The 17,783-nt window shown below is 36.4% G+C and overlaps 1 protein-coding gene across 1 annotated transcript; it reads right to left on the bottom strand.

The window, feature by feature from the left end:
* Window positions 1–5,010: 5,010 nt before the first annotated feature.
* On the bottom strand, window positions 5,011–16,745 carry LOC131154410 (uncharacterized). Its single transcript, XM_058107165.1, has 3 exons — window positions 16,294–16,745; window positions 6,477–7,968; window positions 5,011–6,378 (listed from the first exon to the last, which is right to left on the bottom strand). Exons 1-3 carry the CDS (start codon window positions 16,559–16,561, stop codon window positions 6,192–6,194), a joined length of 1,947 nt encoding a protein of 648 aa, XP_057963148.1. The 5' UTR covers window positions 16,562–16,745; the 3' UTR covers window positions 5,011–6,191.
* Between the last annotated feature and the right edge of the window lie 1,038 nt (window positions 16,746–17,783).

Raw genomic sequence — 17,783 nt, 5'->3', positions numbered from 1 at the left:
AGCGAAGTCAACCTAAACCTGTGGGTAACGGGAACATACCTATCATACACAGCGGACACTTAAGTAGCGGTAAAAATAAAATTCATCCATAATAACAATACCAGAGCTATTCACAATCCACAAAATTTCTGTAAAAGTATATATACAATTCCTAAAGACACCAAAAGATAAAACTAGGATCATACATCAAAAACCAACTGACCCTAGTTCAAAACTCACCCTCCTAGCAGGGTGGTATAAACTGCCCCTAACAGCGCGGACCTCGGTATGCTTGTCTATCTGGGTTTCTTGAAATATTTAAACTTGGGTGAGACACCTCTCAGTAAAGGAAAATAAACTACATACAGTTGTGTGTTAACATGAATATTTTTGTATTATAATAAATAAATAGTATGTGATACATGTCTGGTAAACATTGGTAATATAATAACTGAGTAATAGATATATGATCATAAGCATATTAAAACATACTGATTTTCTGTAATTATAAAATCATCTGCTATAACTGATAGTACTGAAATATACCCAAGATGGATAACTAGCTAATGTCATGTATTACCCCCCATGACGGGTTGTGCAACCCGAAAGTGGGACCTGACAATGGTTGATCGACCACTGCCAAGTCAAATATGTCTGTAAGTACGATGGGCCAGCCCCACCCTAGTCCGAACTGCCAGGGAGACGTCTACAACACTACACTGAAGTCACATCAACTATCCATCTCCCACCCCCTCTACTGGCAGGGGTGGTAGCACAAGTCTGAACTGAACTGAATTGTTACGGTATCGTGCTCTGAATACTTATCTACACTACCATCCGGGTTCTGATAACATATAGTACATATACATATACTGGATTAACATGAAATTAGATTGATAGCATTTCTCTAAATTCTGACATATCATAGTAAACACGACCTTGCGCCGGATGATGTACATAATTACAGCTTTGCGCCGGCTATCAATAGGGCCTTGTGTCGTACATATCATAACATACTGAGTTGATTATCTGTACTGTTTATCATGAAATACCGAAACCATACTTTTCTATAACATTTATGGTTTTTTAAAAAATTGCTGTAAATATATATTTATTGCAAATCTGACATAACATATTATCTGTAAAAATGATATTCATGCCACACTGTTTAAATAATATCAAAACTGAATATATAAACTGATCACATTTTTTTATTAAATTTTCTAAAACTGTATTCCCTGTTCATCAACAGTATTTCCCAAACATAATCATAATATACACATATTTACTAAAATTACTTACTCACAAATACTGAATAATTTGTATGGAAAATACTGCCTTAGTTTATTCTCTTACCTGATTACTAGAAAGCCTCAAAAATAACTAACTCTGCACCCGTAGGGTTCTCAATTCAACACCCTAAAAATAACACTTTTCCTAACAGAACTTCAGTATTTCTCCAAATACTACTTTTCTACAACTCTAGAAATACCAAATATTCATCAAAAAGCCTAAGATAGCCAACTTACCCTGAATTTGGGATTGTGTTCAAGTTGGCCTCACCAACGATCTACTCCAGCAGAAATGGAGAGAAACTTCCCCAGAGTAGCATGGCGACTTCGGATCGTTGAACCGGCTGAAAATCGGCCCAGATTTCTAGAGAGAAGGGAAGAAAACCGTACAGGAGAGAGAGAAAGAGAGCTGAAAGAAGAGGATTTCTCTCGTAGAAAGGGTCATCTTGGCCTTATGTAGAATGCTCAGCCACGTGTCTTCATCGACGAGATACGTCACTTTGTCGACGAGGACATGAAGGAATTTCGTCGACGAACACTTACTCTTTGTCGACGAATTTCAAATCCGAAATCAGCCTTCTCGGTATTTTTTTCGTCGACGAGACACGTGTCCCCGTCGACAAGCCCAAGAAGCCCGTTCGTCAACGAGACCCTGCTGAATTTCGTATTTCAATTTCTTTTCCTCTCCTCCTCCTATCATTTAATTAATATAATTCATTGGGTCTCTACACCCACACACTTCCAATAGCCAATTATACTTTAACAATAATTAACGGACTTATTTCCACTGTCCTACCCTAATTGTGGAGTGGTGCGTAGGAGACCCAAATTAAAAATTTGCTCTGGCCAACATGACGAGGATCGAACCTAGGACCCTGTGGTTGTGTCCAATCGTCTATTTGGTTGGAGACTTAAGGAGAATTTGAGGAAAAAGAAAGAGATTACCTTACCCCAGGAGTGGTGCCTACGTCACTCCTACGACAAATCCACTCCGTTGGAAATGTCGGTGGAGGAGAATGGAACCCAGGGGTACCTTCCGTTTTTTGATCGGCGCCCATTTGGCCGAGGAAATCGAGAAGAGAGAGAAGGAGGGACGGAAGAGTGAGAGAAAAGATTGGCGAGAGAGAATGAGAGACGGAGAGAAAGAGAACTGAGCCCTCTGTAATCTTAATTTCCTAAAGCATCTTTGATGTTATATATATATATATTATATTATATTATATTATATTAATATATTAATATATTATATTATATTAATTAATAATAATATTATTTATTTATTTATTTATTTAATAAATTAATATATATATATATATTTTACATTTCCATGTATATTATTTTTGGAGTCGTTATATAACTGGTTTTTTTTATGGGGATTTTCCTTTCCGATATTTGGGAATCCCTATGGCTTCCACGAGGCTGAACTCTATACACTTCTCCCCTCTTCTGAGTAAGATTGGTAATTTTATTGGTTTGTGGCCAAGCAAAACCTTATCCTATGCTGGAAAGTTGGAACTTCTGAATTCTGTTGTGCAGTGTGTTTGAGTGTTTATGGTTATCAATCTTCCCCATCCCCTGTGCAGTGTTGAATCAAGTGATTAAGCTATGTAGGGCTTTCCAATGGAGTGGCAGGAAAAGGCCTCTTGTAGCCTGGAGAGAGGTATGTTTGCAAAAGAAGGAGGGTGGTTTGGGAGTCATGGACCTCAAAAGCTGGAATATTGCACTCCTTACCAAAACCTTATGGAATCTGTAGGATAAGAAGGATTCACTATGGTCTAAATGGGTGAACCAAGTTCAGTAGCGGCTCTTCACAATATGGGGCCCTAGGCGAATAATTTAATTAAGGGTTCTTAATATTTTATTTAATTTTTATTTTTATTTAAAATTAATTTTTCTAAGTATATCAAATAATTTTAAACTGTATCTGCACTCCACCCACCAAACACATGAATTCTATAAATAATGTTAATATTATTATATTAAAAAAATATTTAGGGGTCCCAAAATTTTTGGGGCCCTAGGCAAGTACCTCAGTGGCCTAATGGAAGAGCCGGCCCTGACCAAGTTTACCTGAGGGGAGGTAATTCATGGGGAGCTGCAACTAAGCATGACGACTCTCCTCTTTTTAAAAAATTTATTGATATCAAGGATAAGCTACTGGTGCAGCTAGGAGGTAGAGGAAATGCAGAAAGCCATATAAAACAATGGGCAGTGGATGGAAAATTTCAGTGTTCTCAAGCTTATGAATTTTGGAGAATGAAGAGTGGAAGGGTGCCATGGCAAAAGGTTGTCTAGAGAAACATCAGTGATCCGAAGTATTCCTTCATTCTTTGATTGGCTGCAAAAGGAAAGTTGTGGACTAGGGATAAATTCAAAGATGAGGGGCTTGACAAAACCTGTGGGTTGTGTGGTGTTGAAGAGGAATTAATTGACCATCTATTTTTTAAATGTAGAATATCCTCTATCATATGGAACAGTATTAGATGCTGGTTGGGCCTGACCAGAATGATGTCCACTATAAAAGCTAGCCTTAAATGGCTTCTGAAGGAAGGCGAAGGCAATGGGATTCAAGCGGTGGCCAAGAAAGCTGCTTTAGCCATCACAGTTTATTAGATTTGGCACTTTAGGAACAAAAGAAGACTTGAGGGTATTATTACCCAGGAGGAGGCCATCATTAAGGTGATTCAAACTCACACCTATCGAGTTGTGTATGGCAAACTTCCTTTTCTATATAATTGAGTTGTAGTTAAATAGGAGCTTACACCCTGGTATGCCCAAGATGATATGTAACTTGAGGGATAGTCACGTGAGGCCCTTGTGATTTTGATTCATTCAGGTTCAATGCCCCTGGGTATCCCCAGTTTAGATGTATTTATACGATGCTTGGATGGAGTTAAATTCTCCTTTCTCTTGGGTACCCAATGTAATTGCTCATATCCATTTTGATCTATATAATTATAATTTTCGGATTTAAAAAAAAAAAAAACCTTCCTTAGGTTAAAAAATGAGCAAGTAAAGATGTGATTACTTGAACCATTCGACAAAATTTTAAAGAATTTTTAGCCAAAAATAAAAGGCTTAAAAGCAAAGTGCATATATATGCATGTGCATGTATGTATAGATGGGAGCCAATAAATTATATCACAAATTCTTAAAATTTTGTTAAATTGAACCTTTTCCTGAAGTTTCAATTGTTAAAATTTAATTCTCAATTTAATTTTAAACAAATTCTATAAATAGCCTTCATAACTTTAGTGACCAAACTACTAAAACTAAAAAATTTAAGGAATAAATCTATATGCAGGTAATTGTTTGTAAGCAACCGTTAAGCTCATAGTTCCAAATGAATCCTGCCCTCGTCAAAAACATGATTAATAAAAATATTTGATATTCCCATTTGTTATACTTAAAAATTCTTACATGATCAACATATAAAACTTCTTAGCAAACCATACCAAACCCTAACCTAATGTTCGATACACAAAACGAAAAATGCAATAGAAAAGAATGAAATGAAATTGATGTTTACCATTCCATTACATTTCAAGGCATATCGATGGATTCACAATGCGTTAATAACAAAATGTCATGCCATCGCTTGAACCCACAAAAGAAGTGGGAGACCAACACATCATAACGAGTCAAAAAATCAAGTAGACAGGGGAGAGCATTGCCACCTCACAACAAAACTAAGCATAAGTGGTTTTTTCCCCCTTTTTAACATATACAACATCAAGTGGATCCAAACTACACTTTCATTGCCATACAGAACAAAAGTAACAGTCTATTTAACATATCGCAAGTAAAAGTTTTCTTTACATAAAGACTCATTAAAGAATGAGATAGAGGAAGTTGTAAAAGCATTACCATTTTCATTACAAAACTAGTAATTTTTTTACATAAACATTAAAGAAGAAGACGAAGAAGAAGAAGAAAGAGGGGAAAGTAAGTCGCACGAACATTACCATCTTCAGAACAAAACATTACCCGTTAGCTTGAACTGTTTCAGCATCCAGTAGCATCAAAACATTTGCATTATGCATTGGCATTTTGTGTCAATTCCTTTCAGTCACAGCTACTGCCTCACTGATGTAATAATTATCTCATTGGGAGATCAGCCAGTGTTGAAAGATGATTTTGAGTTCCAATGCTTACCATAATCAGAAAAACGAAATCTACTTGCTGTCTGCTGTATAACTCAAGTTGAGACTTAACACTTCTCCATCCAGTAAATAAGCTTCGTGCCCCATCTTTGAAGAAAGATTAAAACCAATTCCTTTCGTTCTTTTAATAAGGAGACCCAAATCAACCACTTCCTCAAGGAAATTCATCTCATAAACATAGATCCACTTTCAATAACAGCTTTGTGAATGACTGGCAGTAAATGAATATGAAATAATCTTTCAAAATAGATTCGCAACAATTTACTAGTCCACTGTACGGCAATTTTCTCAAGGATTAAAAGAACTCTTAATCCTCCCCTGCACTGGTTTCCTACATGTTTTCGTGATTAAAATCATATTCATTGGGTCACATCTAATTAAGAAACTCCCTGCAAAGTCTACGAGGATGAGCAACAGAATCTCATAAACCTAAGCAACCTACTAGTAAATAAGAGCATCAACTCCACAGCCTCAGACACGTGTTCTACAATGTCTGAACCGCATCCAAGCATTTCTTTCTTTTTTTAAAAAAAAATTAGGATAAATAAAAGCTCCATCAGCATTTAAAATAGAAGGAGAATATAGGCTCTTATAAACTCAATAGTACCACTCCAGTTCAACTTTCACCGTCCCTATCTACTCCAACCACAAATTCTAGGTAAAAAAGGCCTATTATCCTCTTTCTCATCACCATCATTGTGTTTTCTTTTCCACCATTAACCCATTGTCTCCCTTCCTTACCATAATGGTTCTTATCTTATGTACTGTCTATTGTTTCAGAATCAGAGTTGGACTCAGCAAGAGTAATCTTAATTGGTTGCCATCCCAACGGATGATGCATAATCCATTTTTTAAGGCCAATTACCATGTTCAAAATCTGAAGAACATCACCCAAAGCAAGCTCCTTCAAGCATGCATTCTTTAATATAATACCTGCTTCATACCTATACAGAAGATTGGAAGTAGCATAAGAGTACATTCTTGCAGTTGCGAAAGATCCCAGGAAACCAAGATTGGTTAGGACAAAGTTGCAAAAACTTACCTGCACTGAGAAGCCATTATGGCAGACCGTCCACCAGGGGATGACAAAAAGTTTTGGATTCCATCCCATATTGCCGTCTTGTACTGTTTAGGATTACCACCTATTGGGTTCACACACTTCCATAACTTCTCATTCTTCCCAATGTACAACTGCACAGCACCTAGATTTTGTTTCACTACCATTTGCTGCTCAATTGCACTCTCCAGGGCTTTCCTAACATCAGTGTTGCGGTGGTTTAAATCTCCAAAATGGATGCAGTCAGCTATATTTGCTTCAGTTGGCATAATCTTTTCATTTCTCAGTTTGTTCAAGGTAAGTAAAATGACCCCTATGAGGCCTTGGACATAGCTTGAAGGTTTAGGGCATCCTGGAGTTCCCCATACGCCACTACCAGGAATATTAGTGGTTCCCAAAGCTGACAAGGATGATGGCGGAAATTCTGGACCATGAGGACACCCATTGCCCAATTTGTCATGGTAAATTGATGAAAAATCATGCAAATTATGTCCTCTTTGTGAACCACTTGAGCTTGAAATATTTGTAGAATCAATCATAGATCTTTGTTTCGATTCCCCTCCATTTTGTTGTTGAAAAATAGGAGGGTGGGGGCTGTGAACATTGCTGGGGTGTTGAGAAATGCTTAGTTTACCAATATTGGGCACATTTGTAAAAGGAACAGAAGTAAAGCCAGGCCCATCAGGCCTAGGAGGCATTGGGCGAGAGGCATGGGCATGAGGATTTGGTGGAAACAAATTAGCCGGTGCAAATGCAGGTCGCACAGGAAAGTTGCTCGGCCTCAATGGTTGTGTATAATGATTTTGGTAATTGCTCTGGATGTCACTGCCACTGCTCCTTGAAGGATCAATATTACCAGGAACAAAATTTGGCACAGGCCCACTTATGGGGACATTGCAATTATAAACACTAGATAATTCAGGTACGTCTTTAAATTGCTTCGCATGTGCATATCCAGTCTGACGAGAATTAGAACCGTTTTGATCTTCTTGAATCCCAATGGATGCACTTGATGGTCTCGATATGTTTGCTTGACTAGAATTTCTCCGGGTTTGTTTTGATCTATGTCTAATATCAGTTCCCCTCCCCACACTCTGCAATTTCTGATTGCCCAAATGGTAGTTTTCAGAAAAGGAATCCACATGTTGGTTTGATTGGATCGAATCAGAGATCGGAGTCTGTAACGTGTTAGAATTGGATGTATTACCAAGTTGTTCTGAATTTCCATTTGACAATGGTGGCCCACCATCAGAAAGAATTGTCCAAAGCCACACGCTCTTTGCAGCAGCAAGGAGGGGTATGGATGCTTTCTGGGGTTGGGCTAGAAGAATGTTGTATCTCCTCATGCGCAACTGATGAAGAGCATTAGAGAAGTCTCGATCTCCAGAAATCAACAAATAATTAGCAGGTGCAGGATTGTCCACTGCCCAAAACAGCATATCCACGAGAATCTTCTTGTCACTTGCATCTTTAACTCCTGCTCAAATAAAAGAGGAGGCGAAAAACAACTCAGGCCTATATTCTTGATTTCTGAAACTTGAAGAATTCATGAAGATTTAAGACAGTAACAGAGGCTCGTGCTAAAGGACTAAAAAGATGAAAAACAGTCAAACATGAAGTACATAATACATTATTTTCATAAAGAACAAGGGAAAAAGTGAGTCACAATTAAGCCACGTATTCAAGGGAGCATTCAAGTGCAGCAAGTCACCCAATATTACATAATAATGAGTTTTCCATAATGGCTCAGTTTCACAATTTGAAAAAAAAAAACTGGCAAATTAATTATGAGAAGCATATTCTGATATATAGCGCAGTTACTGCGGAAAATTATATTACATTAAATCTATCTCTTACTTAAACTCCACCTAAAATCGTGACTCTTAATATCTGCCATAATCCATGGAAAGAATCAGAGCATTGGGCCAACCTTGTTGCTCAAGAATCTTTTTTCTAATTGTGATACAGATATAACGAACTCTTGCCATAATTTTTCACTAGCTTTGGATACCAAGAAAGAAAAGAAAGGAAATGAAGTGGTTGAGAAAACAAAAGAAATTTTTTCTCCTTTTTTCTTCCCTGGATAATTAAGGAGAAACGAAGAGAAAGGGGAGTAAATTCTCAGATCAGGATCCTCTACTGCTCAATTATTAAAATCTCAACCGCAGAAATGGAAATCCATGGCTATAGTGTTCCCAACAAATCGTTTCATGTTTAATAGACAATAATTTTATAAACACATTATAACATAGTTGTTAGAATCTTACAATTCTCAATTCGTTTCATACGATACATATGAACTCCACACCAAATCAATTTGAATCTTACTAGCAAATCTAAAACCTACTGAATCATTGCCAAATCAATCTATTCACCTTGTGAATCTAATGAATTGATCTCAATCTATCGATTCACATGATTCTAGACCTATCATATCCTAACTTGACTAGTTTAAAAACCCTAAACAACATTTCTTTCTTTTTTCTTGCTTTTGTTTCTACACTATTACCTTCCATTCCTTGTCTATGCTACTTTTGTGCTAAAAAAGAGAAGAAATAGAACTTCACATCTTATATTGCCTTCACAAAACCATTCTCCACTCTAGGAGTACACTATTCTGCTATTAAGAAGGGAAAGAACACTCATTGGCTGAGGTGATACTCATGTTTCATTGTGTTGTTAAGATTCAAGAGTTGGTTTTCGTGTTAGTTTGTTAAGTAATTATCATATTTTTCTATTTAGTCTCTGAAAGAATATACATGAAATATATATTTTTTTAAATTGTTGATAAACATCGTCGTGTGACCTAGAGGTCATGGGTTTGAGGCATAGAAACAGCCACTTGCAAAAATGCAAGGTAAGGCTGTGTAGGATCCACCCCTTTTTCGGATCCCGCATACGCGGGAGCTTTGTGCACCAGGCTGCCCCTTTTTAAAAAGAAATTGTTGATAAACACCAAAAGCTCAATTTTTTATTATTTTTCTTGATTCCTTCCCTTAAACAACAAAAAGTTCATTTTTTTATTAATATTTCTTCACTCTTTCTTAGTTTTCATTTGCTTAGGGAAAGTATACACATGAAATATGTTTTTTTTTTTAATCAAAATTTAAATATATTTTACCATTTTGCTGCTTATTTGTATATTAAAATATGCACATCATATAGAATTGATTTTGGAAATTGTTTTGAATCTTACGATTCAATTTGATTCTCAATTCTCGATTCCCAAAATAGGAATTTCGATTCACAATTCGAATGTCGATTTGACAACTACACATTAAAAAATGATAAAATTTGTTCTTGACGAACAGGAGGGGATCAGATCCATGATTTTTCCCTTATGCTATTTGAACATTCATTTGTTTTTTCTCCTTTTTTATTTTATATTAGATGGTGTATTTTTGTATTTTAAAAAAAAATGCAACCTCTCCACTTGCAAAAAGTTGCAAAAAAAGTCACAAGGGGTTTTACTGTCCCTTGATACCTCTTTGTTTCTCTATTTATTCTATAAAATGCAACCCAAATTAGTGAATTGGATGAGGAGAGTTTAATTTCTTTCCTTTTTTCTCCAAAGAACCCAATTCAAACAAAGTGTCTCCTCAATTAACAAAGAATCAGAAAAAGAATTAAATTCTTCACTCACCACCAAAAATTAAAAAAAAAGCAACGTAAAACAAAGAGGGGACAAATTTACAGTAGGAATAACTAAACAGACCTAAAAAGAACATTATTCCTTGAGTAAACTCACATACTTTTCCAAAAATAGATAATCAAGTGAAATTGGTAGTTGAAAGAGAAACAAGCCATCCATACTGTAAGCAACCAAATAAACCAAAACTCAATTAACTATTTAAACTCCAAATTGTCAATTTAAAAAAAAAAAAAAACAACAACAACAACAGAAAAAACTTAATACCTGCAATTCAATAAATGTTACAAAAATTAAGAATAAAATTTAAAAGATCATGAGAACATGGATCGACGAGTAAAACTAGGCCATGACAATACTGCTTCAAAATATAATTAATTTGAACACCAAGAAAAAAAACCTTAATTTCCTCGCTTTTACCCTCAAAAAGAGGCATATCCTCAACATTTGATATGATTATCAGCATATCATGCTAAAAATAAGCAGTGAAGTTGAGAAATTTAGACACATTTCTACAGCTGCCGCCACTGGAGGAGCAGTAGACGCCGCCAGAGGAACAGTAGATGTCGTTGGAGGAACAGGATCTTTTCTTCCATTCTCATCTCTTCTTGTAACTATAAAAGGGGATGGTTTGCGAGGGTTGAGACCATCCGAGAGTTGCTTCTTGTATATGATATTTGTCAATAATAGAGTTATTTCTTGTCTTGCCCGTGGACAAAGGCTACCAAGCTGAACCACGTTAACTCCTTGTGTTTTGTCATCGTTTGTGGTTTGATTTTTCATTTGGTTGGATCAATTTTTCATAACAAATTGGTATCAGAGCCAGCGCCAACTGAACTATCCGACCACCACACAAGATTTTTTTCCAAGGGAAGTGGTCGACACCTCCACCACCACCATGCTTAGAAGGTAGAGACAAATCGACCTATACAAGCGCCTCAAAGGAGGCTTGACCATTTGGCCTCATTTTCCACCAGAAAAGGAGCAGAATTTTGTGCTCAAATCGGCTCAAACCGGCTGAGTTTTTGCCACTTTTGAGGTCATATTCAGCTTCTGCAAAAACCTTCGCACTGGTACCAAGCACGTCGCCGAAGCTCGCCAAGGTGAGCTGCACTCTCCACCATGCGCTGCCGGTGAGAGTGGGTTTCGTTCTGGATCTCACATCTGAAATGTTTAATCTCAATCGTCCGATTAGAACTGGCTATGGTACCAATCTGTTGCGAAAAATTGATCCAACCAAACGAAAAATAACCACAAAACGATCACAAAACACAAGAAATTAACATGGTTCGGCTTGTAGCCTACGTCCACGGGCAAGACAAGAAAGAATTCTATTATTAACAAAGATCATATACAAGAAGCAACTCTCAAATGCTCTCAACCCTCACAAACCATCCCCTTTTGTAGTAACTAAAAAGATGAGAATGGAAGAGAAGATCCTCTTCCTCTGGCAGCGTCTACTATTCCTCTGAATTATAAAGTTGATCAACTTAAAGTATTATAATGGGCAAAGTGCATCTGAACACTTGAACAAGTTTCAGGAAATTCTGAATCAGTTGGTGACCACAAAGCTAGTGCTTGATGATGAGGTACAAACGCTTATTTTTCTTTAGGTATCTTCATGGTACTAGTAAACTATGCTTATGTTTTGGTCAAGGAAAACCAATATTAGTAGGATATACTGATGCAAATTTAACTGGAGATGTTAACTCAAGAAAATCAACTTCGTGTTATACGACAACATTCGCAGGTGGAGCAATATCGTGGCAATCAAAATTGCAAAAGTGCATTCCATTATCAAGTACTGAAGCAGAGTATATTGTCATCACAGAAGCGAACTTGGTTTCAAACAAGAGAAGTATGAACTTCAAAGTGATAGCCAAAGTGCCACTGACCCTGCCAAAATCCAATATTTCATTCACGATCAAAACATATTGAAGTCAGGTGTCATTGGATTCGAGATGCACTGGAAATGAAGAAGTTCTATCTTACAAAGATCCACACAGATGACAACGGATCAGATATGATGACCAAGCCATTACCATTAAAGAAACTTGATACTTGCAAGATTATAGTAGGGACGAAAAATTTCCCACATGAGTTGGAAAAGGGGGAGATTGTTGGTCGGTTTTTTCCTCCCACGTGGACTGCCGACCAATTAAGAAAACAATAAAAAAAATAAGAAAGAATAAAGGAAGGAAGAGGAAAATGTGTGCTGCTAGGCTGTCCTATAACATACACAATATTGTATGCATGTCTTTGCTCCATTGTTCTTAGCCTATGGAGGCAAAATCCAACAAATGTTGTTATTTGTTGTTTGTAATCCATCAATGGCAAGATAAGTAAAGTGCTTCCATTGTTGTAGACTTTGTATGCCTATTATTGACATAGTGGAGGTTTGTTTGGATCACGAGATCTCGTGGATGTTTCCCAAACTTGGGTTTTTACCACGTTAAAAAATTTAAGTGTTTTCTCTTTTTTTTTTTTTTTTTTTTTTTTTTATTCTTGCATTTATAATCTTGTTCAAGTAATCCACAAGGCAAGGATGCAGTGATCTGAGCCAAGCCCAGCCAAGCCAAGTGAGCTTCTGGAATGTGTTGACCAAGGGTTGACCGCAATTTAACTACTTTGACCAAGGCTTTTACCAACCTTTTCAGGGTCGTTTACTCCATTTTGGACACTTCCAAGCTCCCGAATGGCTTCAACAACAAAATATGATGTCGAGAAGTTTGATGGAAAGGATAGTTATAGCCTTTGGAAGGTAACCCTTGAAGCTTCGTCTAGAGTCGGGTATCCAACCGTCAAAATGAAGGCATTACTCATTACACAAGGATTATGGAAGGCAATTCAAGGACAGTTTCCTGAGACAATGCAAAAGGACAAAACAGAGGAACTTCTTGACAAAGCTCATAGTGCAATTCTTCTAAGCTTGACAGATGAAATACTACAAGAAGTTGCTGAGGAAAAGGCGACATCTGATGTATGGAAGAAATTAGAAGAATTAGATGCACGGAAATTTGTGACAAATCGTCTTTACTTGAAACAAAGATTATTCACTCTCACGATGAAAGAAGGTACGCTCATCAATGACCATCTAAATGAATCAAATACAATTATTATGGATTTGAAGAATATAGGTGTTTCTATTGATGATGAAGATCAAGCTATGGTAATTTTATGTTCATTATCATACTCTTATGATACTTTTGTTGATACAATTCTCTATTGGAGAGATTCTGAATCCCTTAATTTAGAAGATGTCGTGGCATCTCTAAATTCTAAGGAATTGAAAAAGAAACTCTTGGAAAAGGAGAAGAAGTACATGACGATGGACTGTTCACTAAAGGAAGAACCAAACAAAGAAATTCATCATCAAAGAAGAAAGGGAATTCTAGATCAAAATCAAGACCCAAGAAATTAAGTGCAACGAATGTGAAGACATTGGACACTTCAGGAGAGATCCTAGGAGAAGATCAAGTACAAAGAAAAAGAGATTGCAAAATCTTTAGATTCAACAAACGTTGCTAAAGTTTCAGAAAATATTTTTGAAAGTTCTGGTGATGTCCTATCTGTATCCATAAATCAATGACACAACCAATGGATCCTTGATTCGAATGCATCGTTCCACATCACTCCCAGAAAGGAATGGTCTACTACCTAGAGGAAACACAGGGTAAATTATTTTTGGTAAATGATTCAGCACTAACAATTGCTGGCACAAGTACCATAAGAATCAAGATGTTCGATGGAATCACCAGAACATTGGAATGTTATCACATTCCAGAAATGAGGAAGAATCTTATTTCTCTAGGTGTTCTTGATAAACACAAAGTGCAAGTACAATGGTGAAAATGGTATACTGAAGGTCTCCAAGGGATTCATGGTAATTATGAAGGGAAATTTGACTGACGGCTTTTATATTCTTCAGGGAAGCACTATTGCAGGAGTTGCTGCAATTGCTTCAGGGAGTACAGATGCTGACACTACCTAGTTGTGGCATATGAGACTTGTCCACATAAGTGAAAGGGGACTTTCTAAGTTGAGTAAGAGGGATTTGATGTGTGGAAAAAAGATAGGTAAACTCAAATTCTGTGAGCATTGTGCCTTTGGTAAGCAAACCCGAGTTAACTTCAGTAAAGCATTACACACCTTTGGGACCCTCTAGAGTTGCCTCAAAAGGAGGTGCCAAGTATTTTGTAACTTTTATTGATGATTATTCTAGAATGGTATGGATGTATTTCTGAAGGCAAAATACGAAGTCTTTGCCACTTTCAAGCAATGGAAGTTGCTGATTGAAAAGCATACTTCAAAGAAGGTAAAGCAACTTCGAGCAAATAACGGCCTAGAATCTTGTTCTGGTGAGTTCAACGAGTTCTGCAAGAATGAAGGAATAGTGAGACACATCATTGTTACAAAGACACCATAACAAAACGGAGTTGCAGGACGAATGAACAGAACATTACTCGAAAGATCCTTGTATGCTTTCCAATGCTGAGTTGGGAGGAGAGTTTTGGGCTGACACAGTGAGCACATCTTGCTAATTAATAAACCGGTCTCCATCTACAGCTATTGAATGTAAAACTCCTTTTGAGGTATGGTATGGTTCCCTTGCTGATTGCTCTAATTTAAGAGTATTTGGTTGTCCTGCTTATGCTCATGTGAATGATGGTAAACTTGAGCCAAGGACAAAGAAATGCATATTCCTATGCTATGCATCTAGAGGGAAAGGCTATCGGTTGTGATGCACAGTTGTGGTGCACAGATCTGAAGCCTCCAGGTTATAATTAGCGGAGATGTTACCTTTAATGAGTCTTCATTTTGAACCATCAAAAGGAAAAATCAATAACAATAAAGGACCACGGTGTCAGAGAGCAGGTGGAGCTTGAGGTAGAAGCTCCAGATGTGCAAAAGAATGGAAATTCATCCCATCAAATGCAAAGGGAAGAAGAAGAGGATGAACAACATGAATATCCGCATATTTAACATCAACAGTATAGTATTGCCACTGGAAGAACGCTGAGAACTCAATGACCACCTCATACGATGATTTTGTTGCTTTTGCATTATTTGTTGCAGAGATTATACATATGCAGGAACCAACCACATATCAGGAGGCTTTTAGATGTTCAGATTCTGACCAGTGGATTGGTGCTATGAAAGAAATTATTGAATCTCTAGAGAAGAATCAGAACTGGAAGCTTATGAAATTGTCAAGGTGGGGATTTGAGAAATTTGGACACATTTCTACAACTGCCACCGCGGAAGGAACAGTAGATGCCACTGGAGGAACAATAGATGCCGTTGGAGGAACAGGATCTTCTCTTCCATTCTCACCTCTTTTTGCAACTATAAAAGGGGGAATGGTTTGGAGAGGGTTGAGAGCATCCGAGATTTGCTTCTTGTATATGATCTTTGTTAATAATAGAATTCTTTCTTGTCTTGTCCGTGGACGTAGGCTACAAAGCCGAGCCACATTAATTCCTTGTGCTTTGTGATTTTTCATTTGGTTGGATCGATTTTTCGCAAAAAACGTAAAACAAGTTTTGATGATCCGCCATAAAAAATCACAAAATTCAACGACTTCCAAAGTACAGCTTCTCAAGTAACAAAATTTTAAATAATAATAATAAAGTCCTCAAGACAACTAATACAGATCGCATTTATGCAAAAGTTGGCATTTGCACTTATGCAAAAGTTGGCAGTACAAAATGCATATCACAATTAACTCCAACTTCTCGAGGTAGTTAATTGCACCCAGTGAGATTCAAACTTCTTAAACTAGTAGCACAAATATCAACGACAAATTAAATAAAAATCATATCAAAACCAAACCGTTTTACACTTCAATTTAGAGAGCCTTCAAGTGTAAAAAAATTACTGCAAAATAAATAAATAAAAGCCAGGCCAAAATCCAACCGTTTTAAACTTCAATTGAGAGGCAATATAACAAACACTTCCAAAAAATCAAAAAACAAACCAAAATAGAACCATTTTACACATTGATTTAGGGACTTTTTACGTTAATACATTACCGAAATACGGAAAGATACACCAAACTGAAACTACTTCACATTTTACATAAGATACTACTGAAAAATAGAAAATTAAACCAAAATCAAACTATTATATATTGATTTGATGAAGAAGACGTACCGGCGGGAACGTGGTTCAAGGCGATGCCGGTGCTGGAGAGGGCTTGCTGTACGGAGTGGTGGATCCTGGTGGTGTCGCCGTAGGCGGAGATGGAGACGGGCCCACAGTAGTTCATCTTAACCAGCGCGGAGCTTATGTTCTGCGCGATCGCGTGCGGCTCGCACCCCCTCGGCACCTGGCAGTTCTCTATATCCCACCACACCGACGTCTTCGCCCTCACGTACTGTTCCTCCGCCAACGCCACCGACAGCCCCGCTCCACCGCCCATGGCCACCGCCACCACTGGTCTTAACGGTGAAAAAGCAGAAAAAGAAGCAGCAAAACCGACGCACAAGAGTGAAGAAGGTTCGAAGGGGGACGCCTAGCTTTTGTGTGGCTTGGGACTCTGGTTTGTGGTTAGGTTTTCGAAATTACGATTTTGTCCCTGGTGGAAGGACGGTGGTCGAGCTATCGTGCGCCGGGTTGGAGGCTTAAATATATATACACACACACACATATATATATATATATATATATATATATATATTCAAATTAAACAGACATATGTTCTAAAATATATATTATTTATATTATATATTATTATATAACAATATATATAATATATTCTAAAATAAAAATAAAAATTTGAAAATATTTTTTTGGATTCCATAAAAAAAGAAAGTATGATTACACTTATTAAATTTAAATACAAGAAAAAGATTTATTTTTTTATTTTTTAGAATTTTGGTTTGGGTACCAAAAACACTCGGTCCGTTTAAAAGTAAAAAAATAATTTTATTTTTACTTTTACTTTTCAAAAAATTACAAAAAAAATGTTAATTTTATATTTTTAAAATATTTGTATGAAATAGATAAATGAAAATAAAAATTATTATGCTATTTTCTTTTAGAAATAATTTTATTTTTTATTTCTGTATTTTCAAATAATTACAGAAAAATGTCACCTTATTTTCTAATTTTCAAAATTTATATAAAAATTTTGAAAAATATATTTTCATTATTTACTGAATTTCTAAATGTTCCTTTAGTTATGCAAGCATGAGATTCAAATCTTGAACTTTAATTTGTCTTGATTATCATTCAATTTCTTCTAAATCCATAGAAGTCAAAATTTAAACTCCCGGAATCTATGATCACAAACAATACCTTATATCATTTTTGAAAAATATCGAAAAATAAGTTTTTCCTTTTGTAATTATTTTTTATATTTTTAATTAAAGTCTTGATACACAGCTAAGTGAGCCCTTACCCTCTTTAAATTTTTTACTATAAAAAAAAAATATATAACTCCCCTAAAATTTTAAAATTTGCGGAGACCACTTTTGACATTTGATTTTGTAACACTTATACTCTTTCTTGAGTTTTTCTTTTTATCAAATACGATAAAGAGGTATACATTCTTTTCATCATATTTTCAGAGAGATAATTATAATTTTTGAAACCTTAAAAAATAGAAACTCACATCTTGTTGTCAAATCTCAAAAGAAGTT

Source organism: Malania oleifera, chromosome 4 (assembly GCF_029873635.1).
Source record: "Malania oleifera isolate guangnan ecotype guangnan chromosome 4, ASM2987363v1, whole genome shotgun sequence".
Taxonomy (NCBI): Eukaryota; Viridiplantae; Streptophyta; class Magnoliopsida; order Santalales; family Ximeniaceae; genus Malania; species Malania oleifera.
This window is presented reverse-complemented; position numbering and strand designations above follow the sequence as displayed.